The sequence below is a fragment of the Peromyscus leucopus genome, chromosome 15 (assembly GCF_004664715.2).
Source record: "Peromyscus leucopus breed LL Stock chromosome 15, UCI_PerLeu_2.1, whole genome shotgun sequence".
Taxonomy (NCBI): domain Eukaryota; kingdom Metazoa; phylum Chordata; class Mammalia; order Rodentia; family Cricetidae; genus Peromyscus; species Peromyscus leucopus.
The window spans coordinates 65,404,488-65,431,354 of record NC_051076.1 but is presented as its reverse complement, the minus strand read 5'-3'; the positions used below and the strand labels follow the sequence as shown (position 1 = coordinate 65,431,354).

Here is a 26,867-nt window from a genome sequence, read left to right as displayed (position 1 = left end):
ATCACTGAAGTTTTAATCAGTCTATCAGCCTTACAGAAGGTTTAGTAGAAGAGTCTGTGCCTTTCAGGAACATTTTTTACCAAGACAAAACAAAAAAATCATGTAAAATAGGGCTTTTCAGTCCAAATAGAAGAGTCTTCCATGTTCATGTTGACTACTGTGGCCTAAACATTGCAGTCTGCTTGACTAAACATGTACTATCTTCTGGAATATAAGGTCCAGACCTCTCTTTACCTAACATGCTTACTTGAGAAAATTTGTAATTATGTATCATTGTTTTTCATGCACCTTTAAAATGTCCACAAATCTTCTGGTCAGTTTTACAACCAAGGTGATATACTTCTTTAAGATGGGTCCAAAAAGTTGAAATGCAAAGCACAAAGGAGGTTAGTATTTCTTGTCTCTGTAGGAGGTTAGGATCCTTTCACATGCCTTGAGGGCATGTCAGAAAGCAAAAAAGATTACAGCTATATCAGGCTCAGAAACATAAGAAGTAACCTCTTAGAGAGTTTTCCTTGAGAAGAAAGCTCCAGGGCACTGTGACTTCACACAGGGCCTTCTGCAAACTTGTTTTCCTGAGATTAACTCCCACAAACCACTCAACAGAGAAGGTGCAGCTGTGGTTAAAACAGGCCCAGCTACAGCTCACACTAGCTAGGACCTTGGGGGTTGGCCATGTGATTCCGATTTTGCTCCTGTGGAGAGTTATGGAGTCCAGAAGCCTTCAAAGAATAATGACAGGTCAGTTTGTGTGTGACCAGGTTCATTTCTCACCCCTGTGAGGTTAATGCCTAAAGCTATGAGAGTGAAGCCAATGGAGAAACTGGAAGTTAGTTTAGAGATACAAGAAACACAGAATGCCTTGTGAAGGAAGAGGCAGTGAACACAGCCAGCCCCCAAAATCAGTTATGTGAACTTTACCCAGCAAGGACACAGGGACATGTCTTGATCAAGCCCTATGAAACCCACGTCATGTCATCATTATATCCTCTGGATGATGAGCATGAAGCTATGGCATTTGATATTTGATATTTGCTCTGTTGTTGTCCTGCAAGTTCCACACACGTCCTGTGCCTCTCTCTCTCTCTCTCTCTCTCTCTCTCTCTCTCTCTCTCTCTCTCTCTCTCTCTCTCTCTCACACACACACACACACACACACACACACACACGCACACATTTTTAAAGAACTGTTTTACTTTCCCATGAGCTCCTGAAACTAAGTGATGCTTCCTTGCTACAGACCCAAAGCCATAGGTCCCATTAAGACCTCCAGAATGCTGATGGAAACCTGAGGAAGAGCACGAGCACTTTTTTTCTGGAATGATGGCTTACCTGAAGAGTATAATTCACTCCAGCTTTTATCAGATGCTTGATCAATTCTGCTGAATGTTGGAAATGAACTTTTGCTGAAAAAGATTAAATTATGATATTTGAAAGAAATGAATCGATTAGCACCAGAAACTTTTAATATATTTTCCAAAGAGCTATAAGTGTCTTACACGCATTATTCACTTGGAAGAACCGTCATTAATTTTAACTAGAAAGCTGTTAGGTAAAATAGTAAAGTGTCATTTCATATTATAAAACAGAGCACCAACACAAGAGCCATTACTAAGGTGAATTTAAGTATCTGATGGCATTCTATGCATGTGTGCATGTTTCTGTGGTCGCTCCTATGTGCGGGTATGCATAGGCATGTTTGTGAGTGTGTGTGGAAGTCAGAGGACCACTTTGGTTGTAATTCCTCAAATGCCTTCCATTCTTGGTTTTAGACACTATCTCTCAATGGCCTGGGACTTTGACAAATAAGCTAACGTAGCTGGGTCATCGACTTCCTTTTATCCACGTGTCTCTGCTCAGCATCTTGTCAACACTGGGATTATAAGCATACACCACCGTGCCTGCATTTTACTTTTCACTTGGGTTCTGGGGAATCAAATCCCTGGTCCTTACACTTAGGAGCCAAATGCCCAATTCTGTATGAGGTCATTTAGATATATTTTGTGTGTGGGGGGGGGATAATTTATTTTTGTAATAAATTATGTATTTTGTTCTAGATAAACATTGAAGACAATATATGTCTTGCCTGCTATGAATACACTAAAATATCTGCATATACTCACTTGAGGATTTCTAGAATCTAGACTCAGCCAGACACTGACTCTCTGCATTATTTTTTTAAATTACAAGTGGGCAACAGTAAGATGGCTCAGCAGAAAAGGGTGCTAGGCAGGAAGTCTGGCAATCTGAAATCAATTACTGGGTCCCATAAATGGTGGACAGAGAGAACAGGCTCCCAAAAGCTGTCCTCTGGACCCACACACAGGCCTTCATAAGCGTGTGCACTCCTACGTATACACGACATATATAACTATATGAATAAATAATTAAAATCTCATACTAGAACTGAATGTCCCGTGTTGAGAAGATACAGTACATTGCTCATTATTCAGTGTTAAATATTTGATGCAACACAAACTGCTTTTTCTCCCTCCTTCCTTCTGTCTCAATGTAAGGTCTCAAGGCTTCAGAATACACATCTCAGGAGCTCTGTATTTAGTAATGGCTTTGTCTGAGCTAGTTAGGAAAGCTTAGCCCTGCCACTTACATATTTCTGTGCTACAGTTTTCTCATATTCTGCCTAGCTATTTCTCTCACTCTATAAATATATTTAGATTTCCATAAATAACTTTAAGCTAACATTTTGTATCTGTCTTTGTCAAACTAGGGCAGCCTTATCAGTGGTCTGAGCTTCCTTAGGCTCTCATTCTATGGTGCAGAATAATCTTTCTATATAGCAGAAGGCAAACAGTTCCAGTCATTCATTTAAAATATACTCAAAATCTTTCTGAGCAATTTCCTATTATAATTAAGAAGAAAAATCACCAATTCTTAATAACTATAACTTGCTTAGTATGTGTATGTGACTATGAATACAGACTTATGTGGACAATGAATGAGATTAAAATAATCTCATATAATTCATGTATATTTTTAATAGGGAAGATATATGGAAAGAACTCCATCATGTCTACATTTGGATATGGCTGAAAAGATAAACATACAAATGAATTGCTGTGGGGGAAGTGAGACAGAGGGAAGGAGGGAGAGAGAGAAAGAGAGAGAGAGAGAATTATGGGTGTGTGTGTGTGTGTGTGTGTGTGTGTGTGTGTGTGTGGTGTGTGTGTGTGTGTGTGTGTATGGGCACATATAGAGAGATTAGAGGACAACCTTGGGTGTCAGTCCTTGCCTTTCAACTTATTTGAGGCAGAGTCTCTTGTCTGGCTCTGGGCACACTAGGTTGCCTGCTTAGCTAGCTTGCAGAACTTTTGTCTCCACCTCCCATCCCTACTTAGGAGCACTATGATTACAGGTGTGCACCACTGTGTCTGGCTTTACTTGGATTCTGGAGATCCAAGCTTAGGTCCTCACTGAACCATCTCCCCGCCTCCCCAGTAAGCTTTCAATCCATTGCTTTCTGCTTTGCTTCCAATGCTTTTGTATGCTATATTTCTCATTTGAAAGACTAATTGGGACAATAAAGTATGACTGAATAAGTGAATGGATTTCTCATTTTTTTTTCTGGGCAATAAGAATAACTAGTCTGTTTGTAGGTTCCTAGCAGTGAGATCAGGACCTGTCCCTGGCACTTAGCCCGCTTTTGGGAACCTGTTCCTCATGCTGGATTCCCTTGCCCAGCCTTGATACAGGGGGAGGAGCTTGGTCCTGTCTCAACTTGAAAGGCCATGCTTTATTTAAGCCAATGGGAAAGGCCTGCTCCTTTCTAAATGGAGACAGAAGAAGAGTGAATGGGGAAGGGGAAAGATGACAGGAGAGGGGGAGGACCGAGGGAAGAGGAGAGAGGGAAAACTGTAGTAGATATGTAAAATAAATTTAAAAAATGTTAATAAAATAAAATAAATTTTAAAAATCGCCAAACACCCTCAAGTCAGTTTCTCTATAACTGTGTGGTGAATGTGGACATGTGTGCATCTGTGCTCTGTGCACAAGCATGGCAGACATCCCTCTGAACCTGTATATAACATGAGGTATATGGAGCACTTGGCCTGAAACTGAATCAAATAGGAAACAATATGGTTTACAGTAGTATCAACCACTTAATGTGGTAGCTTGAATGTAATTGGCCCCCATAATCTTATAGGAGTGCTACTATTAGGAGGTGTGGCTTTGCTGGAGTGAGTATGGCCTTGGTGGAGAAAGTGGAAGCAGGCTTTGAGGTTTTCCTATGCTCAGGATACTGCCCAGTGTTTTGGTCGACTTCCTGTTGCCTGCAAGATGTAGTACTCTCAGCTACTACTCCAGCACCATGACTGCCTGCACCTCACCATGCTCCTTTTTATGATGACAATGGACTAAACCTCTGAAACTGTAGGCAAGCCACTCCATTTAAATGTTTTCTTTATAATAGTTGCCATAGTCATTGTGTCTCTTCACAGCAATAAAACCCTAACTAAGACAATTAGTACAGGGGTTTCAAAGAGTACTAAAAAAATTCTAGGGTGGTGTCTAGAAATAAAATCATTATCTTTAACTATAATTGGTTCAGTTGGCTCAATCTTCACAGTGAAGGAGGTAAGAACCACAGGACCCAGAACAATCTCCACATAAAGTTCTGTTTTTCCCATGACTTATTTCTCTAATTTAATAGTTAAGAAAATGGCAACTCCATAGGACAGCATGTTTGTGCAGAAAAAATAAGGCATTATTAAGTGCTTTTAGTGCATTTTCTGACACATAGTTACCGATCAGTAAGTGACTTCCTATGACTGCTATGGACATAGGTGGATGATCTTAATACTCTGACGTCCTTTAGAAGCATGTTGTGTGCCATGCAATGCTGCTAGTAATGGAATCATTCTGAATATACTTCCCAGTTTGTACTAACTGTAGATTTTCAGAAGTATTGTCAAGAGAACAAAGAGTTCCTGTGTAGGCTGCACCAGGCTTTCTTTATCTTTTTCTTTCTTTTTTCTTTCTTTCTTCTTTCTTTCTTTCTTTCTTTCTTTCTTTCTTTCTTTCTTTCTTTCTTTCTTTCTTTCTTTTTTTTACATTTTACATCGTCATGAGAGCCTCAATAAAACAAAAGGACTATGAACTGCTTCATGTGGAGTCCATTACTGTTCTCCTCAGTCTGGTTTTTATTTCAGGTGGGAACCCAGGTTAAGACATGGCTCTTAGACCTCATAGCTCCTTAACCTAATTATAACTAAAAGACACACATATGCAAACATGGAGGCCGATCCCGGCACATGCACACATACTCTCACACATACATCACATGCATTCATCTGATCCCTGATTTAACCACATCTTGTCATTAAAACTTTTTGTTTTCTAGTCAATATTAATTACAATAAGGTCTTTGGAAGTGGCCAGTGGATGTTGTATATATGATTACAAGATTAGAGATCAAGTTTTCCTATCACATCAGAAAGTGATAGTGGATAGCACTCTCTTACTTCCTTCCCATTTCCTGCCTGACATCTCATTCTCCATGTCATTTCCTGTACTCTTCAACAGCTTTGCAGGACCCTCTGCAAACAAGTCCTACATGTAAGATGTGTCCTTTTGTAACAGGACATGAGAGGCTCAATAAAACAAAAGGACTATGAACTGCTTCATGTGGAGTCACGTGAGAGAGAAGCAACAAATACAATACTTACTATCTGCAGTTCCATGAATTATTAATATATTTTCTTCTTTTAGACCATGAATGTTATGTAGTACACTGGATGCCTGTAAGTAAAACACAAGTATCTGTTTGTGTGGACAAACCTGAATGGGAGGATTCACCTTAATCTTTATATCAAAAAAAAAAAAAGTCCTTTGCTGTTTGCTGTTGTTGTTTTTATGTTAGTTACCTGGTAAGTGCTTTCTTCTTTTGATGGCATACCAAGGTACCGCTCAGAGAAAGCTGAGGCTGTGACCGAAGGGGGCAACAAAAGACAACATCAGAAGAAGCCAACTGTCCCTTATTTCATTATTTATTTATGTACTTCAAATGTAATTGTCATGCTCCAGTAAAATCAATTGCGTCAGGGAGGTGATAACTCACAACAGGCTTTAGTAACACATGATAAATGAGCTCAATTGAGTTTCTCTGCATTGGAATTTTGTTTTCCACCAATCAATACCTTAGATTAGGACTGTCTGTAGGACATACTCACCATACAACTTCATGTCTGAGATGGGTGCAACCACTGTTCCACATTTGAAAAGCTTCTCATCCGATTTTAAGATCATTGATGCAATATAGCCCCCATACCCCTGAGCAAAAGAAAAATTTTAATAATGACTCCTAACAATGCTTGTACCTTTAGATCACTGTTTAATAATGCACATACCCCAGAGTTGCCAAGTGCAGAATGAAATGCAAAAAATTACTCTGTACATATGAGGATTTAACAGCTGTTTAAAAATTTATACAACAGGCTATTTTAACAACTAAGTAAAATATAAAATTAATTACATATCACAAAAATTCACAGTTTCTCAGCATGTATCTGGGAAATGCTCCAAATATTATGGAACAAAGGGAAATGAAGTATTCTTTATATATATTTTTAAGACAATTTGGTGTGTATTCTAATAGAATACTCAATAATAATGATGATTATGTACAATCATGAAAGGAAAGTAAAACACTTGAAATACAGACCACAACTATATACTCTGCTTGGAATTTCCTTGCAGGGCCTAAGAACCTGTCACTCCAAAGTTTGACTCCAGGAGACCAGAATCTGTTCCTATGGGATGAATAATCCTCTTTGGGGTAAGGATGATTTGAGATGGTAATTTTGAGAAATGGCAGACTGGGGCTGCACTGATAGCTTACATGGTAGTGTTTCCCATACAAGCATGTGGTCCCAAGTTTGGTCTTCCAAAACCCAAGATTAAAAAACTGAAAAGCTAAGCACGGTGGCATACCCTTAGTGTCCTCTTGTTTGGGAGTTGGAGGCAGGTCAATACCTGGAGCTAGTTCGCCATTGAACCTAGCATACTTGGTGAGTTCTAGGATCATGGAGACCTTGTCTCAAAATTCAAGGTGGATGGTGTCTGAGGAATAACAGCTGCTAGTATCCTCATGCATGTACACATTTGCAAACATGTGCACACTTCCACACACAAATGTACATACTTAACACTTACACAAAGAAGAGAAGAAAAGAAAATCTTCCAGACATACAACAGACAGGATTTTTCTGGTTGTAAGAGATTTTTATCTATAGGGAAATCTGTTGATAAGATGTCTGCCATCGGCACCATTAAGAGGGGAGACCTAAATTCCTGAACTCTCATCAGTGGGAAAGGCACTAATTAAGTAGAAGAAGAAAAGAATGGAGAGAAAGGAGAAGGGAAGAAGGAAGACAGAAGACACAGACGAAGATGAGAGAAGAAGGATGAGGGGGAGGAAGAGGAGAAAGAAAAGAAATAGAAACAGATGAGGGCGGTGGTGAAGAAGCAAGTTCAAATTTCTATATAAAAAAGCAATTAAACAGCGTTTATCGGAGATGCAGGGATGGGATGAGGACTGTGCAGGAACTGAGGTATGTCAGCAAGGCAGAAGTGACAAGTGTCTGATAGGTAGAATGGGAACAATATCTTGAAAAGAATGCACAATGTGAGGCTGTGAACTCAAAATGCTCTGATGTTTGACTCCTGCCAAAGGAGCAGATTTTAGTTGTTCTTTGCACAAAAGCAAAAGCAAACAATCACAGAGAAGTGTCCAATGATGTCAGCTCTCACTCTCCACTGCAGCAATCACATTGTCACAGAGATATATGACATCATAAATCTGCATGACAGTATCATCCAGAAAAAAAAATCACTAACAAACTTTTATAGTAAATGCGTAATGGTGTAATTCAGTAGAGTCAAGGGACTTTCTTTTGTCTTTTCTTTTCCCTTTTTTCCCTCTCCCTCTTTCATTCTTCTTCTTCTTCTTCTTCTTCTTCTTCTTCTTCTTCTTCTTCTTCTTCTTCTTCTTCTTCTTCTTCTTCTTCTCTTCTTCTTCTTCTTCTCTTCTCTCTCTCTCTCTCTCTCTCTCTCTCTCTCTCTCTCTCTCTCTCTCTCTCTCTCCTTCTTAAGCAAGTATATCATCATTAGCCTGAGCTGCCTCCAACCTATTATTCTCGTGCCTCAGATTCTTGAGAGGTTGGGTTCAGGTATGTTAAGATCTTTCATTTTAAACAAACTTTAAAGGGATGCCTGTGATACTGTTGGACACATTTTTTATTATAGTTCAATTTTGTTGTGTGTATGTGTGCATACACATGCATGCCACTGCGCTGGATCATGTGGCAGTCAGAGGACAACTTTCAGGAGTCATTTACCTCTTTCCACCACGTAGGTCCCAGGGATTGAACTCAGGTCATTGGGCTTGGTGGCAAGCCCCTTTGCCACTTGCCTTCTTGCCAGCCCTTGTTAGACACACTGAGTTACAGGTTCTTACGGCATATTAATACAACAAAGATGCCTCCCATCTATTCCTATGTCCTCTTTCCCCCCAGAATTCCCTAGAGAACAAGACGGGGAGGAAATAAAGAGGAGTAGCCAACAAGCCACTCAATGAGAATTTGATGAGCCCCTGGGCCTGGGAAGATGCCCCTGCTAGAGTTCTCCAGCTTAGGTCTGGTGCACACATCCTTGGCTTCTTACTTCTCGAGGAGATGTGTTTCAGTATTTTTTTTTTTAATATGAAAATTTGGAATGTAATGAAGCTAAATAATCTTTAAGACTTAATGATAGTGAAAGCTCTGAAATTTAAAAAATCAAATCTAAAACGTTGCTTTAATTTGATTTATTTCAGAGAAATAACTTCTGTTTTTAACGGAACAAATCAACACTGGCAGGAATTAGAATAAATTAAATTTTAATTGCTCACCATCCTCTCAATCATTTCATGTTTATTCACTGAGGCAAAAGTTGAACTTGAAAGAGCTTTTGGAAAACAGACTGGAAGACAGTGAGAGTCAGATAGGAGCTCTCACTTGATAGGGATGTGTTGGGTTTAATTTTCAAAACAGTGTACACTTCAGGTAGATTCTGAGTTAGAGGCTCCTCCTATTGACCTGCAGCCAATTCAAGGTGGTTTGCATTGGGTGGGGAGGGAAACATTCAATGGTTTGGGATGCTTTGCTTCTACTATTCCAGTGTTTGGTTTCTGTTGATCAGCACTCTTCCAATCACAGAAATTTTAGTGGAGGACCCAAACCTGGAATTAAAGTTTGTTTGCAAAAGCCAAAGCAGTATTTGTATGACAATGGGGCAGGTTCCTTTCCTCTCCCAGATATGGCTGGTTTTAGCTATTGTGGGAGATTGGATAATCCAGACAAAGAAATGGAAACTGATTGGTTCTTTCACAAGAGTGCCAAGCCCACCCCCAACCCCAGAAATGTAAAAGTCCTTCTCAGTAGTTCTCCTGGAAGGGGAGCACCAAGACTTTGTTCCAGAGAGATAGAAGAGTCAAGGAGTTGGCAACTGTAAACATTGAGGTGAAAAGTATACCAATATACCTATGAGATCCTTTCTCGATCAGTTTGCCTGCCTGGGACCTGTCTGACTCTGGGTCCCCAATATGATTAAAATATATTTCATATATACATTCAATTCTCAATAAGTAAAAATATTTTTAAAATTTGGTATTTTGGAATTAACACAATTTTATTGCCATGTATTTCTCTGCATTAAATCTGTTTCTTTAGTATAAGTCATCACATGTTTTTCTATGTATAGGTGTATGATGTGTGCATATATACATATATGCTTGTATGTGTGGTCCTGCAGTTGATCTCGTGCCACAGTGCATGTGCAGAGATCAGAGAACAATTTTGGGTATGGGTCTTCCAACTTCTGGTCATTGCTGAATAAGGCAGGCTAGCTGTCCTGTGACCTTCTATGCATCTGTCCTGGCATAGCAATGGGCTTAGAAGTATGGGCTACTGCCTCCAGCTTTAAATGGGTTGTAGGAATTTAAACTCACATTCTCCTGTTTATGTGACAAAATATTTGCTCACTGAGTCATGTTTTACCTCTGATTATACACATTTTTACAAACTGCAGAAATGGCTTGAGCTGGTTTCATGCTTTAACATGTTTCTTTGCAATTAACAAGATGCAAAACTGTAAGTATAGGTTCCCTCTTTGTAAGTCAAGTTTAATATGTATTATAGTTACTCTGTTATCTCTGAGCATAAGACCAACCCTGGGAAAGCCATGTTCTTTGATTTTTACTGTTTGGTCTCATGCCAGCAAGATCTCCTTTGGGAGATTTTTACTTCAACTTCTCCTGGAAAGAAAGGACAGCAGGTAAAGCACTTGCTGTACAAGTGCGATGACCTGAGTTCAATCCCTGGAATCCATTCAAAGGTGGAAGGAGAGAACTGATTGCAAAAGGCTGTCCTCTGACCTCCACAATGTACCACACATTACATGCATGTACACACACACACACACACACACACACACACACACATACACATACACACACCAATAATAAATAAACATAAATACATTAAACTGGCCTCATCACCCATCTATGACTGTCTTTCTGCCTCCCATCATCTGATACTTTACTGCTTATCTTCCATTTATTTCTCTATAACAACCAGAAATTCAATAATGTGATCTTTTCTGTGTTTTATTATTAGCCTACTTAACTCTTTTAAAAATTGTTTTATTTTTAAGTTTGTGTATGTGGTGGTGGTGGTGGTGGTGGCGGTGGATGCATGTGAGTTTGGGTGCCCACTGAGGCCAAAAGAGGACATCAGATCCTCTTCAGGAAGAGTTACAAGCAATTGTGAGCCTGGTGATGTGGATTCTGGGAAATCAACATAGGTCCTTTGGAAGAGTATTGTGTATTCTTAAATGCTGAGCTATCTTTCCTGCTCCCCATATAGCTCTGTTAAAAGTGCTGGGTACAGAGTACACAGGATTGGTTGGAGTAAATTAATCATATTGCCTTCATTGTTAAGTGATCACTGTTACGCTGTTTTCTAGAATGATGTTTATAAAATTCTTACTTTTTTCATGCAGGCTCAATTCATATCAAACATTCTTTAAAAGAAAACAATTCAGAAAAGTTATGATTCAGGAGTTTTGTAACCTTTCACAACTAAGAATTTTTGTTTTAAAGAATAAAATTAAAAAAACATGATTATATATTTAGGTGAGGTAAAGTTAGGTTCCAAAGAGTATAATTTAAACTAACATTGCTCCAAGCCTCCAGTCTAATTACTGAGTTAAAAAAAAAATCAACAAACAAACAAAAAAAACCAAACAAACAAAAAACACATGGTCAGTTAAACAAATAGCTGCTAAAATCTTTTCATTATTCTACCAAGCCAATTAGCAAATAATAGAGAAAGCCATCATTCACAAGGCCATTAAAATAAACACATCAAACATAAGGAGCCAACATTACAGTGAAAATATTTGTCATGCATATGTGTGTGTACCTGTGTGTACACATATAAAATAATACTCTAATGGGAAGGCAAGTTTTATAAACTAGATAAAGGCTGTTTCTTGTGGATAATTTATTTGTCCTCAAAGGAATTTATTGCAAAATTATTTAATAAAAATTTTAATTTCAAACTGACAAACTAACTCCAGACAAAGAAAAGAATATTCCTTTACAAGGTAAGTGGGAGAGGACTCAGAAATTCAAGCCTCTTGCCATCTTGCTGCTTCCCCCCATTCCTTCAGAATTGTAGAACCCACCCAACCTTGCCACAAAACTCTTTATTAAGAAATAATAAGTATGTCCACTGAAATGTTGTAGAGGACAAGGATGCCTGTCCTTAAGGCTGACGATCTGAGTTTGAGTTCTGGGACCCACATGATAAGTAGAAAGAAGTGACTCCTACAAATGACCCTCTGACCTCCATTTATACAACATGGCACACACCCACACACCCCCCACACACCATCCATAGAGATGAACAAATTCACAACAAACAATAAAGCCATAATTCACCAGAAGACAGATTCATTCTGCACTTACTGGGAATAATAATGATCTTGAAAAGTGTACTGTGGGGACTAATCTAGTGAAGGGGAACTGACCAGTTCACTTCTATAATGAGAAGGGCTGATGCACCCTTCTCAGACACTGGAAACTAAATAAATCATTAAGTAAGTTTATGACTAGAGACTCCATGATGGACAAGTCTGACTATTTGGAATGTATTTGATACCAACATATTTAGGAACATGTAATATTTCAAAGTCATTTCTTCTGTAATTATAAATCAACTGGTAGTTCACATGACTTCTGTAATTCAATCAATGAACAGACCACAACTCTATTACAATTAAGGGTAAAACAGAAGAATGTCAACACTGCATTCCTGTAGAGTAAAATAATAAAAACACTCTGGGGGGGGGGCGTTGATGGAAAAAACACGTTGGGATTTAAGACATATGCACAGTAAATTTTAACAACAGCTTCTGGGAGGGACCCTAGGGAGTAACTCACAGGGGTGCTCTATCAGAAATGCTTGCATCTCAAAGGCAGAATGCTAAAAAGAAAAAATAACCTTAGGCATTTAACTTGCAGCTAGAGAGGAAAATAATTTCTTAAAGTAGAAAATAATGATAAGTGTAGCAAGCACAGAGAAATAGATTAAAAAAAAAAAAGAGCAACGGAGCCAGAAAATATAGTTCACTGAGAAAAAACAAAAAGGAGAGATGGAGAGTTAGACATGAAGAGGGAGCAAGAACCTGAAACCCAGAGGAGGTTTACCCCTCCCTTAGAGCAGAGAGCCACAACAAAGGAGGGTGGAGCCAAGCTGAGCCTGGAGGACTGTTGCCCACTCCACCAAGGCTGCTTCCTACTCTTTGCTAACATGCTTTCAAGGTTGCTTAAAATGGGAACATGTGCCTTCCAAGGCACTAACAGTAGCTCAGAAACAAGGAATCCCCACTGGGTGTGGTGGCTAACACTTGTAATAATACCAGTATTTGACACACCCAGGCAGGACGCTCATGACTTTGAGGCTTGAGGCTTGCATAGGCTACCCAGTAAGACTATTTCAAAAAACAAAAAACAAACAAACAACAACAACAAAAACCATTAAATCAAACCAACAAAACACTTATAGAGAAACAAAATGAAATAGAGCAATCTTCTTACTTCCTTTTAGCCGTTACATCTAAATACTAATGCAACTGCATTTCTCCCTCCCTTCCTCTCTGTCTCTCTGTCTCTCTCTGTCTCTCTGTCTCTCTCTCTCTCTCTCTCTCTCTCTCTCTCTCTGTGTGTCTGTGTGTGTGTGTGTGTGTGTGTGTGTGTGTGTGTGTGTGTGTGTGTGAGTTTAGTCTAGAAGTCAAGGATCAGTGCTGTCCTCTGCTCTGCACCACAGGGATTCTCACTGAACCTAGAGATCACTGATTCAGGCAAACTGGCTGGGCAAGAAGCTCCCAGTATGTTCCTATCTCTTACAGACATTGGAATCAGAGGCACATGCCATAACACTCAGCTTTTACATGGGTTCTTAGAAACAAAACTCAGGTTCTCATCCTTATACCTCAATAAGCACTTTCCCCAGTGAGCCACACCCCCAGCTCCCAGCCCTAGGTGTTTCTCCCTTTTACTGTTCATATCTAACACCAGACATCAACTGCATGCTTGAGAAATAGATCTCCAAATAAGTGAGTCAATGAACACAATATGGATTATGCAATTTTAAAGGGTAATACAGAAAATTAAAGTATCATGACTAATGAAATTATATATGCATACATATATATTGGTGTATGGATAAATATGTTCAGTATTTCTATTTACCTTTCCAAAAATGCTTAATCTTTTGGAGTCAATATATGGTAGTTTCAGTAAATATCTGAAAGGACAAAAAATATATATAGTTATACCTTCTTGACTCAATCACGTATCTGAATTTATGACTCACACTCATAAAACGAGCTAAGGTAGTGTGTACCTATAGTCACAGAGTTCCTTCAGCAAGGTAGGAGGTAGAGACAGGAACTTACCAGAAGCTCATGGGAAAGGTGGTCTGGGGTACACAGGGGTGATGTCAAGAGATATGGTATCTCAAATACGATGAAAGGTGAGGATGGACATCTGAGATTATCTTCTGACCCCCATATTTGATGGTAGCATGTATGTCTACATCCCCACACATACACTAAAACACACACTCACACATACCAGGAGAAATACTTTACTTTAAAGGCTTTCCTTACATGGAAGGCCTGTATAGTTTGCAGTCTTCTGCTCAAAGTCATAGTCCAGGAATTTTTCATCATTTGGGAGCTTGTTACAGATGTAGAGTCTTCAAGTATACCCTGGCCTGTTGAGTTAGCTTCCTTACACCATTCCTGGCTGATCTCTGTATACTAGAAGCCAAGACCTTACCTATTATACCTTCACTCAACCCATGTTAATAGTAACCTTGAGATGTTAAAGAATTAGAGTTAAGGGTGGATGAAATGGTTTAGTAAGTAAGGTGCTTGCTGCAAAGTCTAATGATCTGCATGCAATCTACATGGTTCAAGAAGGGAACTAATTCCTGCTAGTTGTCTTCTGACCTCTACACCTGTGTCACAGCTTGTACTCACCTATATACATCACACACACACACACACACAACACACACACACATACACACACAGATTGTAAATAACTTTCCAAAAATGTAATCATATTTTAAAGGAAGAATTATAACTAGTTGTGGACATAGTAGACAGTGTAGATTTCTGTCAATAAGTGATATAGTGGTGTACTACTTCTGACATTTCCATAAACCCAAAGTAAATTCTAATTATAGGGAATAAATATGATTATTCTTTTATGATGCCACTAAGTGTGATAGATGCTTGAAAAATGCAAGAAAGCTACATGCTCAACTTAGAAAATTGGTAGACCCATAAACAGACATCTCTGAGTGAGTAATGTGCCACATTACATTCTGCAGTTATGGAAAACAACAGGAAGACATGCACCGACTTACTTTACAGCTGCTGCTTGGTCCTTTGCTTCTACTGACCCTATCCTTCTGTGAATCTCCTGTAAAACTTTCAGGCCCTGGAATCCACTTCCTCTGCCATCAAATCTTGCTACAATGACATTATCAGTGTCAATAAGAACGGAATCCCAGTCAACATGGAACTTATCTGTCACCATCTGGCCTCCTGGTTCTTCATCCCTGCAAATGTGAGCATACTTGATCAAATGAAAAGCAATTGGCAGTTTGGTAGAAGGTTTCACCTCATACTAACTGATTAGCCAGTATGTAAATCATCTATGATGGCTATTAACATTTCGGTTAATTCTTGATAAGCCTAATGGTTAATTCTTGATGACAAACCATTTTCCCTACATAAAGTTTTAAATGAAGAGTACCAAGGATGAGTTGTAAGCATGCCTTAAAATTGCATAGCTGAGCCTGGTTTAACTCATTTTTCAAAGAGAAAAAATGGAGAATATATGTGGTCCTTTTAAAAGGCTTTTCTGAAGAATGACTGTCAACCTGACAGACAAGTCTATTTTTACTGGGTGTCTTCAATGGGGTTCTAGAAATAGATGTCTTACCTATGGTTTGCAAGAGTTGAAGGGTCTGATAGAGCACTAACTCAGCCATGAAAACTTCATATAATTTAACAGGAAGTGTACAACCTTAAAGAATGTTAGACTCTGAAGAAAATATTGTATTAATATTTCCTGAGGGTTTTCTTCCTGTCCATGATGGAATTCTCAGCGAGAAGTTAAGCAAACAGTAAAGGGAGAAGTCTTTTTCAGCCTTCAAGCTAACAGCCAGGAAAGGAAGCAGAAAAACAAATGTCTGAAAAATTTGAAAGCCAGATGTCAAGGTGGACATGAAAATTACAGAACTTAAATCATTTCTCCACTGGGGAGAGGTAGCATGACTTTACACTGTCAGATTCAAGTGCTGATTTTTTTTTTAGACTATAGAAAATACAGAAAGGGAGCTTCCCATAAAAATCACATGCATTGGGGATATGACTCAGCACAGAGGACTTGTCTAAATAGTGGGAGATCCTGTTTTTCATCTCTAGCATACCTCCACAAAAATCATCATCATCACAATCATCATCATCATCATCATCATGTTTCTCACCATCATCATAACCATCATTAATCTATTTTCAAGTCATAAGAAAACCCCATTTCCCAAAATTCTGACAGTTAGATGAAAGCCAGCATTCCTCAGGAACTGTGAAGCCAGCTCCTCTCTACCCAAAGGAACTATTTCCCTCACAACTGACAGAAGGGACAAATGGCTAATCTGTGCTGCCTATTGGCATACCAAAGCACATGCTCACATTCAGCCCTCCTCAGAATCACAAGTACCTGTTACACATTTCAAAATCCATGTGGGTGTTCCAACTCTTCTCAGCTCTTGTCACCTCCTTCCCTACCTTAAGCTTCTCCAGCTCAAGGGTTCCCCCAACCAATGCTGAGAATTCTCCTTATAACTCTGCTATTTTAGCTAGGCTCTCTTTTTGCCACTTGCCTCTTTTTGCCCTAACTTTTGCCCATGCTCGCTTCATCTTCCTCTTTTGCTCTGCCTGTTTATCTTTTCTCTGCTCTGCTCCTGCCTCCCTCATGGCCAGATCAAATTTGCTGGACATGTTCATTCTACTTTCTCTCTCTGCTCTGTACATTTCTAGATATCTCTGGCTGTTCTCTCCTTCATGTCTTAAAACAAACAGCAACAACAACAACAACAAAAAACCCAAAACCTTCCCCTTAGCCATACCATGGAAGAGTCATGGCCATGTCATCAGTTTACACAACTATCACCATCATCATCATCACTTGTTGCCAACATCATCATCTTCATTATAACCATCATCATCATTATTATCACACAATCCTCAACATCCTCATCTAGTTTAACTAGGAACAAAATTAGGCACAAGTTACACAGGAGGTCACCCATGTGATTGATCTATAAAGCATCTAAATACCTCATCCTGAAAACATCTCCATTGTTACGGGGCTACATTCCAAGAATCCTCCCCCCACAACTCACTCTTCAGGGGAAAATTACCAGATCATCTTTCGTCTACCATTACATATGTGCTCATACAGAGACACCAACCCACTAAACAATCCTTATCAATATGCTTCTGCTAGGTCACCATATTTAAAAGAAAGAAAGAAAGAAAGAAAGAAAGAAAGAAAGAAAGAAAGAAAGAAAGAAAGAAAGAAAGGAAGGAAGGAAGGAAGGAAGGAAGGAAGGAAGGAAGGAAGGAAGAAAGGAAGAAAGAGAGAGAAAGAAGGAAGGAAGGAAGGAAAAGAAAAGAAAAAAGAAAAGCCAATAAACCACCCCAGGAACATTAAGCACTGAGCATACATAGCACTTGTATGTGTCAAGTCCAAAGGGATTCCAATTAACTAAATTCCAAAAACTAGTGTCTACATCGAGAAATGACAATCTTGGCTCTTCTGAAACTGGACTATAGAAACGTTGCTAAAAGCCTACACCCAGCCTTTGTTCAGGAATCTGCAAAATGGGTTTCTGCCTGGCAGACAGGTCTATTTCCCCTTGTCATATACCTGTTGCATTTCAAAACCCATGCTGGCCCCCAGGTTCCTTCAGTTCCTATTCACATATACTTGTTATGCCTTTCAAAGTCCATGCTAGCTTCCAGGCCATTTTCTCCTCCCCAACTCCTCTACAGTGCTACCTCCCAGGCTCTTACAGTTTACAGGCTTCCCTCCTCCAAGAGAGTCATTCAGTCTCTATAATAACAGCAAACCTACCCCCTCATTCCCACCAATCTTGCTTATCTTACAGATAGTCCTGGCCATCGTCTATCTGCTTCTTTTCTTCTCTGCTCTGGACTCTTTCAGATGCCCCATTCTCTCTTACCTATAATAAAAACCCTACCTCCAGTCATGGAGTAGCCATTTTGGTGGTTTCTTCATTGCTCCCTTACTTACAGTATGGAACTAAAAATTAGGGAAATAAGTGGTTATGGTCAAAATAAATGCTGGTATGTGGAGAATTTTGTCCCCTAAAGTTCAGTGAGTTTCTGATCCCTGGCACTATAAGATGTGAATATATTTAGACAGAGCATTTAAAGGGGCAGAGAAAGTAAAATGGGCTCCTGAGGTTGATGGAGTCCAATCTCATTGGTGCCTTGTAAGTTGAAATTTGTAAATAAAAAAAAACAAAACAAAACAAATAAAACAGAGACACCTGAGACACCTGTACAACAGAGAGGAGTCAAGAACAAGTACCACATGAGGACAAACCCACAGTGACACCACCTGCAAGCCACCAAGGATGACTCCAGGGGAAGGCTACCATGGTGACACTTTGGTTCTTTCTGTGTTTTAAATTTAAGAATGTATTGTATTTAATACACTATTTTTTATCTCAAAAATATGGTGACTGGAGAGATGGCTCAACAGTTAAGAGCACTTACTGCTCTTGTAAAGGACCAGAGTTTGGTTTCTAGCACCCACTAGAATGACTCACAGCTGCCTATAATTCCAGCTCAGGGGATCTGGCACAGTCTCTGGTCTCCATGGCATCTGCACTCACATGCACATACTCCATCCCCACATAGACATAATAAAAAATAAACATTTCTTTATGAATGACAAAATAATGTGCATTAATGTAATAGAAACTTCATTCTATTCCTCCCTACATCCTGGGCCACACATTTCCCATTTACTTGGTGTTTTTGGTAGATCAGACTTCCTCATGCTAGGACCAATGATTATCCACTAAAGACACTCTTCCTTGCTTTAAAGGACATTGAATACCTTTTTGCCTTTTCTCTAAATGGGATCCAGCACTGTCTCCTTAGCCAGATACAAATACTGTTTAAAAATTCTCATGAGAGCATAAGAAATGCAGAATCCACCTCTTTCTGTCCTACTATTCAAATTGTAACATGGAGTCAAAAGATGAACTCTCATCACTACACAGATTGAAAGAGTGAACAGCATGGTTATTAATGAGCCAGACCTAAAACTCAAAAATAGACTGTTAGTATTATACACACGAAATTAACCTTGGGATAAACATCCTAGACAGCACGTGAAATAACAGAATAGAACCAACAGAAAAGGCCCTGGGGACATCTCCCAGGCAAAAAACATAGAATAAGCAGAGAGAAAACACAATCTTCTAATGATATCTGCTGTCAAGTTTCACTACATTAATTCTTATCCTTTGGCCAATTTCATCTGAGATAATTTCTAATGGCATCATTGAGGGAATAGAAAGGGAAGGAGGCTAGAAGATCTTTTCTTTCATTTGTTTAAATATTTACATCATCCCAGAGCTAGAACATCCTTTTCCAGTTCCTTTGCATTTTGAAAGGGTTACACCTGCATCACTTACCATTAAATGGTACCATAGCACAATTTACAAACAGTCAGGGACAGAAGCATGCATTCTCTTCTTGATATGGATTCAATGACTGTACACCTCTTAGCTATTAGAGTGAAAAATATTCTATACACTGGCTAAAAGTATGTGGAAGTAGATTAGGAGATGTCTCAGTCATTAATGTGCTTGACACACAAACATGAAGCCCTGTATGCAATTTTTACAATCCATGTGAACAAGTCAGTCATGGTAATTCATGCCCTTAATACAAGCAGTGTGCCAATAGAGGGGGATTCCTGAGGCTTGCTATCCAGCTGGTTTATCTGAGTCAGTGAGCTCCAGGTACTGTGAGAGTCCTAGTCTCAAAAGGCATGGTGGAGAGAAATTTAGGAAGACACCCAATGCCCATCTTTGGCCTCTATGTACATATGCACACACGTGTATACACACACACACACACACACAGAGATACACACATACACACAAAATAAAGTTTAAAAATGGAGTATGCATAAATAGGAAATGATGCTATCAGTTTCAATGGAAGGTACTCAACTTCGGAGGGTTTTCGGCACCATGCCATGAGCAGCTGGATCGGTTCTGAAGGGGAAGCCTTCTGTTCCAAAGACCAAAGAGACTTTCTCATTCTTATATGCTACCATGCCTTGCAATGTAGCCTCCATTCCAAGAGTCAGGACCATTTTGATAAGAACTGGGGCAACAATTCAAGGTACCTTATGCTTTGGCAGTGGGGACTGCTCAGTGGGTTTAGGGGATTAAGAACTTGGGAAAGGTTGGGGGTGATGGGTCATTGGAGACTTGGCAGCAGAAGACTAGACTTGTCTACAGTGGCAGAAGGAGGGAGGGCATCCAGGCTAGAGCAAGGGTTGGATTTGGAACACAGGCCTCTTGTGTAGACCTTGCTCTCCACAGTAAGGGAAAAAAGTCAACTCTAAGAGCAACTTGAGGCCTGTTTGTACTCTCCAGCTCTGTCCAGAGGAAGACCATAGGATGTGTGGCTTGAATTTGGGAAGAGAGAACAGCAGCCGAGTAGAGGGCCTGTGACCTAACAGGGTAGGATGGCAGCATGACTGGCCTGGCAGAAATGAGGACTCTGAAACAGCAGACCCCCCAGAAATGGAAATTTCCCAAAGAATCTCATGCTGGAAGAAGAAAGAGAAGACTGTCAGCCTGAGCAGAGCAAAGGAGTGCTTGTCTCCCTGTAAGAGTTATCACACAGTTCTAAGAACATGACAGACCCACTTGCAGGATAACATTAGAGCTAAGAAATAGTGTTTCAGGCAGACAGGACAACACTCTGCCCCCAACTGCTTAGATGTGCATATCCCTGGTCCAGCAAATAAAGTTTAATTTTTCTTCAGGACATTGGAGATGGGCTTGAAGGGGCCACTGGATTTCTTTACCCCTCTTTCCAATGTGGCCACATTGGAGATATCTAATGTTTCTGCTCTGTCTTCTAATAGTTCAGATGTTCTATTGGCTTCTCAAGGACAGGTGCTCCATAGTTGACTTCCTGAGACATATATATTGACCCAAAGTTTGGTAACAAAAATAAATGACTGCACCTATATAAAACAAGCAAGTGACAATTTTCTCAGTAAAAAGTGTAATTAATTAATTAACTAATTAATTAATTAAAGGAGTCTCTCTTTTCAAGGCCTATGGCCATCATTCTTTCTCTGCCTCTCTTAAAATTCTCTTGCACTTTAGGGTATGACCATGGCTGTCCATGACTATGAAGCTCTCTCCTAATAAATCTCAGCTGAATGGTGATTGTATGTTAGCTTTTTTTCTACAAACCTTTGCTCAGTTAGGCCATGTTCAAAAAGACCCTCTAAAGTCCATGATTTTTGTGTTCATCCAAACCTTGAAAGTGTACTTCATATTAGGTGGGGCATCATTGACAACTTCTGGTAGCTATACCATTCTGTTTTCCTACTCATCTACCTGGATTCTAGGAATCAATTTATCAATAAAAATATGGATGTATTAGCACAGATGTTTAACCCTATCTTACTTTGCTGTATCAAATAAACAAAAGCAGTCACACAATGCTAATGATGAACAGTGGCTAACAGCAGAACCATATAACATATCAGTATACTGAGACACAGAACTGAAAAAACTACAAAACTTGATAATTAGATAATTTCAGCTTTTAGCACTAATACAATTATAAAACTTGTTCAGAATATATTCACTTAAATATTCAGCATATGAGGTTCATTTCTACAAACAAAGAAACCAGAATTCTTAACCAGCATAGGACTAAGAGATGAAGACATTGAACACCCCTTACTTGTCTACATTATTTTGAGACTTTTTTTTCTGAGTTAATACATTTCCCTCATTTATTTATGTGTGTGTGTGTGTTCACATACAGAGGATATAGAATAAGTTTCAGGAATAATCTTTCTCCTTCCACCTGGGGAATCAAGTTGAAGTCTTTAGGCTTGGCCGCAAGCACCCTATCCACTGAGTCCTCTCGGTAGTCTCATCTTCCTGATAATGTTTCATCTCTAAATAGATGGTCACCATATGGGGCTCTACCTATCATTTTATGTTCTTAGTTCACCTATAAAAGAAGAATTATGATACCTACCCTGTTCTTATCCCAGTATATGAGAAAATTACTTTATAAAAAAAAAAAAAAAGGAAATGTACTATGAACTGTACATTAAATAGGTGGGCATTATTTAACTTCGCATATCAGGTATGAGATACTTCATATGTAATAAATGAGTTCCCATCACCATAGAAGACACATCACTGTAGTCCATGTGCAATAGTTTCCAGAGCATTAGCATTTAGAGGTAACAGATGTTATTTCTTACAGTTATCCATCTTAGCAGTGCATCAAGAACACAAGAAAAAAAGCTTCTAAAGTCCCTGATTTCCATGTTTGGCTCTTTGGTGTTGCTGTGGTTCGAATCTAAAATGAGCTCCAAAGGCCCTAGTGTCAAATACATGGTCCCCATCTAGAGACACCAGTTGGGGGTATTTGAACTTCAAAGGCTACGGTCCAGAGGGAGGTCATAGATTTACTGCAGGATCATTTCAACTGTGATGTGGGAAGAACACAGAACAAAAGAGCTTGACTAGAAATGAAACTCTTCAGATTCAATTCTGTATTCAATGATAATCATCCAGTAATTATTATAATCTGGAAATATCTATTGGCAGGTCATGATAGGTAATATTAAAAGCATAGAGCTTGATATAAACAAATAAATTCAATTCCACTTCAGGAAATGATTTTGCCCTGCTCATGATTCTGGGGATGGCAGACATGACATATTCTATTCTTAGTTTCCTCCTGTTAGGATAGGAACAAATTATGTGCATGCATGATTCTTTAGGAATTAAACATAGGGGGTTGGGGAGATGGTTCAGTGGATAAAGACCTTTCCAGGAAATCATGGAGACTGAAGTTCAGACCCCTAGCACCCAGATAAAAAGCCAAGCCAGTATGGTGGCCTGCCCGTAATTCTAGGCTCTAGAGTCAGAGACAGGAGACAGGATTCAGGGAACAGATTCCCTGGGACACACTGGCTAGGTAGACCAAATCAAAATCGCAGAAAGAGACCCTTGAGGTGGAGAGTGAGAACGAGAGTTGATGCTAACCTTGAACCTTTCACATGTGCCCACACATAGGTCCATCTATATGTATGGGAACATGCATATATGCATCACACATGCATGGAATCTATATATATTTAAAATGATGTATGTAAAATAAAATAATGGTAGCTGGTGTTAATTCTTATTAGCTTAAGAATAAAAGTTCAACAGGAAAATTATAAGGTCAAATAGTGAGGAGATGTGTAAGCATCAATTTTCAGCATCATTCAGAAAAATCTAAATAAATGAGAAACTCATTCACCTCTAAGGCTAAATTAATACATGTTGTAAGTGCTCGGATTATTTAAGCTCCCATCTTTCTCTAATTCATCTTATTCTTGAAAACCTTTATGGTTGACTGATTCACTTTTTTTTTTCATTTTTGTTCATTCATTCATGCATTCTCTCAATATTCATGGGGCAGGATTATGCTCCAATTAGTGTGCTGAGGCAACACAATACAAAGGAAAGAGTTGCTTGGTTAACGGATGAAAGAGTGAAGCACTGCCTATTCTCTGCAATGGTTACATATTAAAAACAAGGACATGCAGATAATTATTTGGAAATATGTCTTTAAATAAAATATTACTAGACCTTTTTAAGTTGGGCAAAGACTGTGGCACCATGAGCAAATATATATTGAGCCAAGATCAGAGAGGAGTACTAGGCTGGGATCAAATGGTTTCTTATATCTAGAGGAGCCAGTTTCTGGTGGCTGCTGTGAGGATAGTGCCATCCAATGTAAAATCCCAATTTTTGTCCTCACTGTGGGCAAAAGAGAGAGAGGACCTGGAGGGACACTAAAGGACAGAAAAGTCAAGCAGGAAGCAGAGTGATAATGTAGAACAGAAGTACTCAGATAGGCCATCTACTGTTACAGAACTTACAGGCAACAAAATTAATCAAAAGGTCAGAGTAAGGAATACAGTCCCATGACCTCAATGACAATCATATCAATGATTGATATATTTACTTTTGTGTGACAGGATTTCTTGTATCTTAGACTGACCCCACACTGACATTGTAGCTCAAAGATCACCTTGATTTCCTGATCCTTTCTCTTCTCATCCTGAGTGTTGGCCTTACAAGTGTTGGGTTTTTATGCAGCACTGGGGCTGGAAGTCAGGCCTCATGCATGCTATGCAAGCAAATTATGAACTGAACTATATTTCTGGACATCCCAATCAGCTGTACACCAAGATCTTCAGACCAAGAAATGATTTCTGTCTCTTTGTAGACCAGATCTACTGCACAAAACAGCAAGAAATGAGTTGTTATAGTTACTAAGTCATTCTTTATGACTTAAGTGGCAGAAGTCTGGCTATTTTCTTCTCAGCAATATTTAACTCATGATTACTGAAAACACAATAAACTATTACAGTTTTAGTAAGGGAAGCCATTTCATCACTAGAAAATAGAATTTACTTCTAGGAGGAAAAAAGTGTGTCCTTCAGTTCACTCAACTTCCCATGCAGTGGAATTTTCCAGTTTGAAAAAAAATGAATTAATGCCACTTTCAGGAAAATTCATGTGACTGGAGATGATCATATTTGGCAAATCGAATCCATCTTAAAAAGATAAGAAATAGCTTTAATAAAACACCTTTATGCTTGCCATTGTCTAGATGTTTAAGCATAAAGTTCTAGAAATGATTATATTCATCAATAGAAATTAAAGCATACATTATTGGTTTACATGAGATGTATTCTGCACAATTTCTGATAACTGATATCTTAAAACTAAGGAGTTGGAATAAAATGTATTAATACATAATACAAGCAGTATCTAAAGGCTGAAACAGGAGTCAGAATAAAAAACCTGATTGCAGTCCTTGCTTAAGCAAGCCAGAATGCAGCAGTGTAGATTCCATGAGTCTGACTACACTACTTCATCTGATCTTGTAGTAACTACCTATTAAGTAACTTTATAGGTCCTATATCACACATTTCATATTTATACTGTTATATTTAAATGTGTAAAATAGCACTATCTTTAATAAAAGCATGATTACGCTTACAACCTATTAAGCACCATCTGAAAGTGTTTATGTCCCAGATAACACTATGATTTTATACAATTTATTAAACAAGTATGATTATATTTAGAATTTATTAAACACTAAGTGTAAGCATTTATGCCCAGACAACACTTACATTTTGTATAAATATTATGCATGTAAAATGCATTGCACACTGTGCATATGTAAAGACACACTATTAGTCCCAATTTGTTTACAATATAGCAGTACCTTAGAACCAGTAAGCAGTGTATTGGAAAGCCTAAGAGCTCCAATTGGAAACCAGTCTCAGCCAATGTATTTACTACTGTGCTTCTTTTTTTTTTTTTTTTCCTTTTATTTTATTTTACAATGCCATTCAGTTCTGCATATCAGCCACGATTTCCTTGTTCTCCTCCCTCCTGTCCCCCTCTCCTTCCCCCCAGCCCACCCCCTATTCCCACCTCCTCCAGGGCAAAGCCTCCCCTGAGGACTGGGCCCTCTGTATAGGTGAGACAGTTGTTTGGCTTGATCTGTTTAGGAGGCATCTAGGCAGTGGTACCGGGTCCTGTGCTCACTACTGTGCTTCTTAAAAGAGACTGAGGTGGTCCTTTCCAATGTGACAGATTTTTAAATCAACTTTTTGATTTAAGGTTCACATCCTTATGTAGTCAAAATCAACCACATGAAAGGACAAGTTTGAAGCCAAGAAGATCAGGTTAGCATCCCTCTTCAAACAGAAAACATCTGAAGGTCTGGTCTGCTTTCCACAGTGAGTGCCTCATCTCTGCAGCAGGGAGGCATGGAAGCATGAATAACTGCCTCCATATCCATTTGAATAAAGGAAGCACACCCCAAACACAATGCCATTCCTTATCTTCCATCTTAAAGGTCATGGTACCCCGAAGGATGCCTCCTAGGGTCTCTTTCCTGAGGAAACTTTAGTTTTTAGTGAATTTGAGACAACAACAAGGACAACAAAATCCCTATTCCCAAAGGACAATGTGACTGTGATACAGGACTGTCCTCCTTCCCAAACTGCCACTGTTTTCGGTTTTGCTGGGACTGTTCAAAGGAGAAGAGAAGGAGAAGAGGGTCATGGGATCTTCATTCAAGCTTTTAGCCACCCTTACCAGTTACATGCCATTCTGCTCCAAACACATTGGCACAAGAGGGACAAGAGTATATAGGTTGGGAGGGGTGAGGGGAGAGCAGCTACATGAAGTCATCAAACCTGCTGGGAACAGACTTTCCAGTATGGTTGCTTTAAGCTTGTGGTAGTTTGAATATAATTGGTCCCAATAATCTCATAGAAAATGGCACTATTAGGAGGTGTGGCTTTGGAGTGGGATGGCCTTGTTGGAGGAAGTGTGTCACTGAGGGGGTTTCCTATGCTTTGGATACCACCCAGTGTGTCAGTCAATTTCCTATTGCATGCAAGATGTTGGAATATCAGCTCCAGCATCCTGTCTGCCTGCATGCTGCTATGCTCACCACCATGATGATAATGGACCCAACCTCTGAAACTATAAGCCAGCCCCAATTAAATGCTTTTCTTTATAAAAGTTGCCATGGTCATGCTGTCTCTTCACAGCAATAGAAACCCTAACTTAGACAAAGATCACCTATCTTCCAGCCTAAAACCCCTTACCCATTGCCCTGTAAGTAAATCTAATGAATACACTCATTACTCCTGGGACTGGAGAAATCATATGTAAGTTTGTTCTGAGATATTAGAAGGAGGTGTAGATGTTATTTATGTCTCCCCAGGGAAATTATTATAATAACAGTGACTAAGACAAAAAAAGTGCTTGAATTTCCAAGATTTCTTATTTTAGTGTGTTTAGTATTTTCCTCAATATGTCATA

At 39.1% G+C, this 26,867-nt stretch overlaps 1 protein-coding gene across 3 annotated transcripts in view; it reads right to left on the bottom strand.

Moving 5' to 3' along the window:
- The window catches only part of Dpp10 (dipeptidyl peptidase like 10), a 1,509,398-nt gene that overhangs the window by 4,560 nt on the left and 1,477,971 nt on the right, over positions 1–26,867 (bottom strand). For all 3 annotated transcript variants that reach the window (XM_028883881.2, XM_028883880.2, XM_028883882.2), the window contains exons 20-25: positions 14,997–15,191; positions 13,811–13,865; positions 6,189–6,288; positions 5,883–5,941; positions 5,685–5,757; positions 1,333–1,406 (exon numbers count right to left, since the gene is read on the bottom strand). In XM_028883881.2, the coding sequence (XP_028739714.1) occupies positions 1,333–1,406; positions 5,685–5,757; positions 5,883–5,941; positions 6,189–6,288; positions 13,811–13,865; positions 14,997–15,191 (556 nt within the window). The remainder of the gene's footprint in view (positions 1–1,332; positions 1,407–5,684; positions 5,758–5,882; positions 5,942–6,188; positions 6,289–13,810; positions 13,866–14,996; positions 15,192–26,867) is intronic.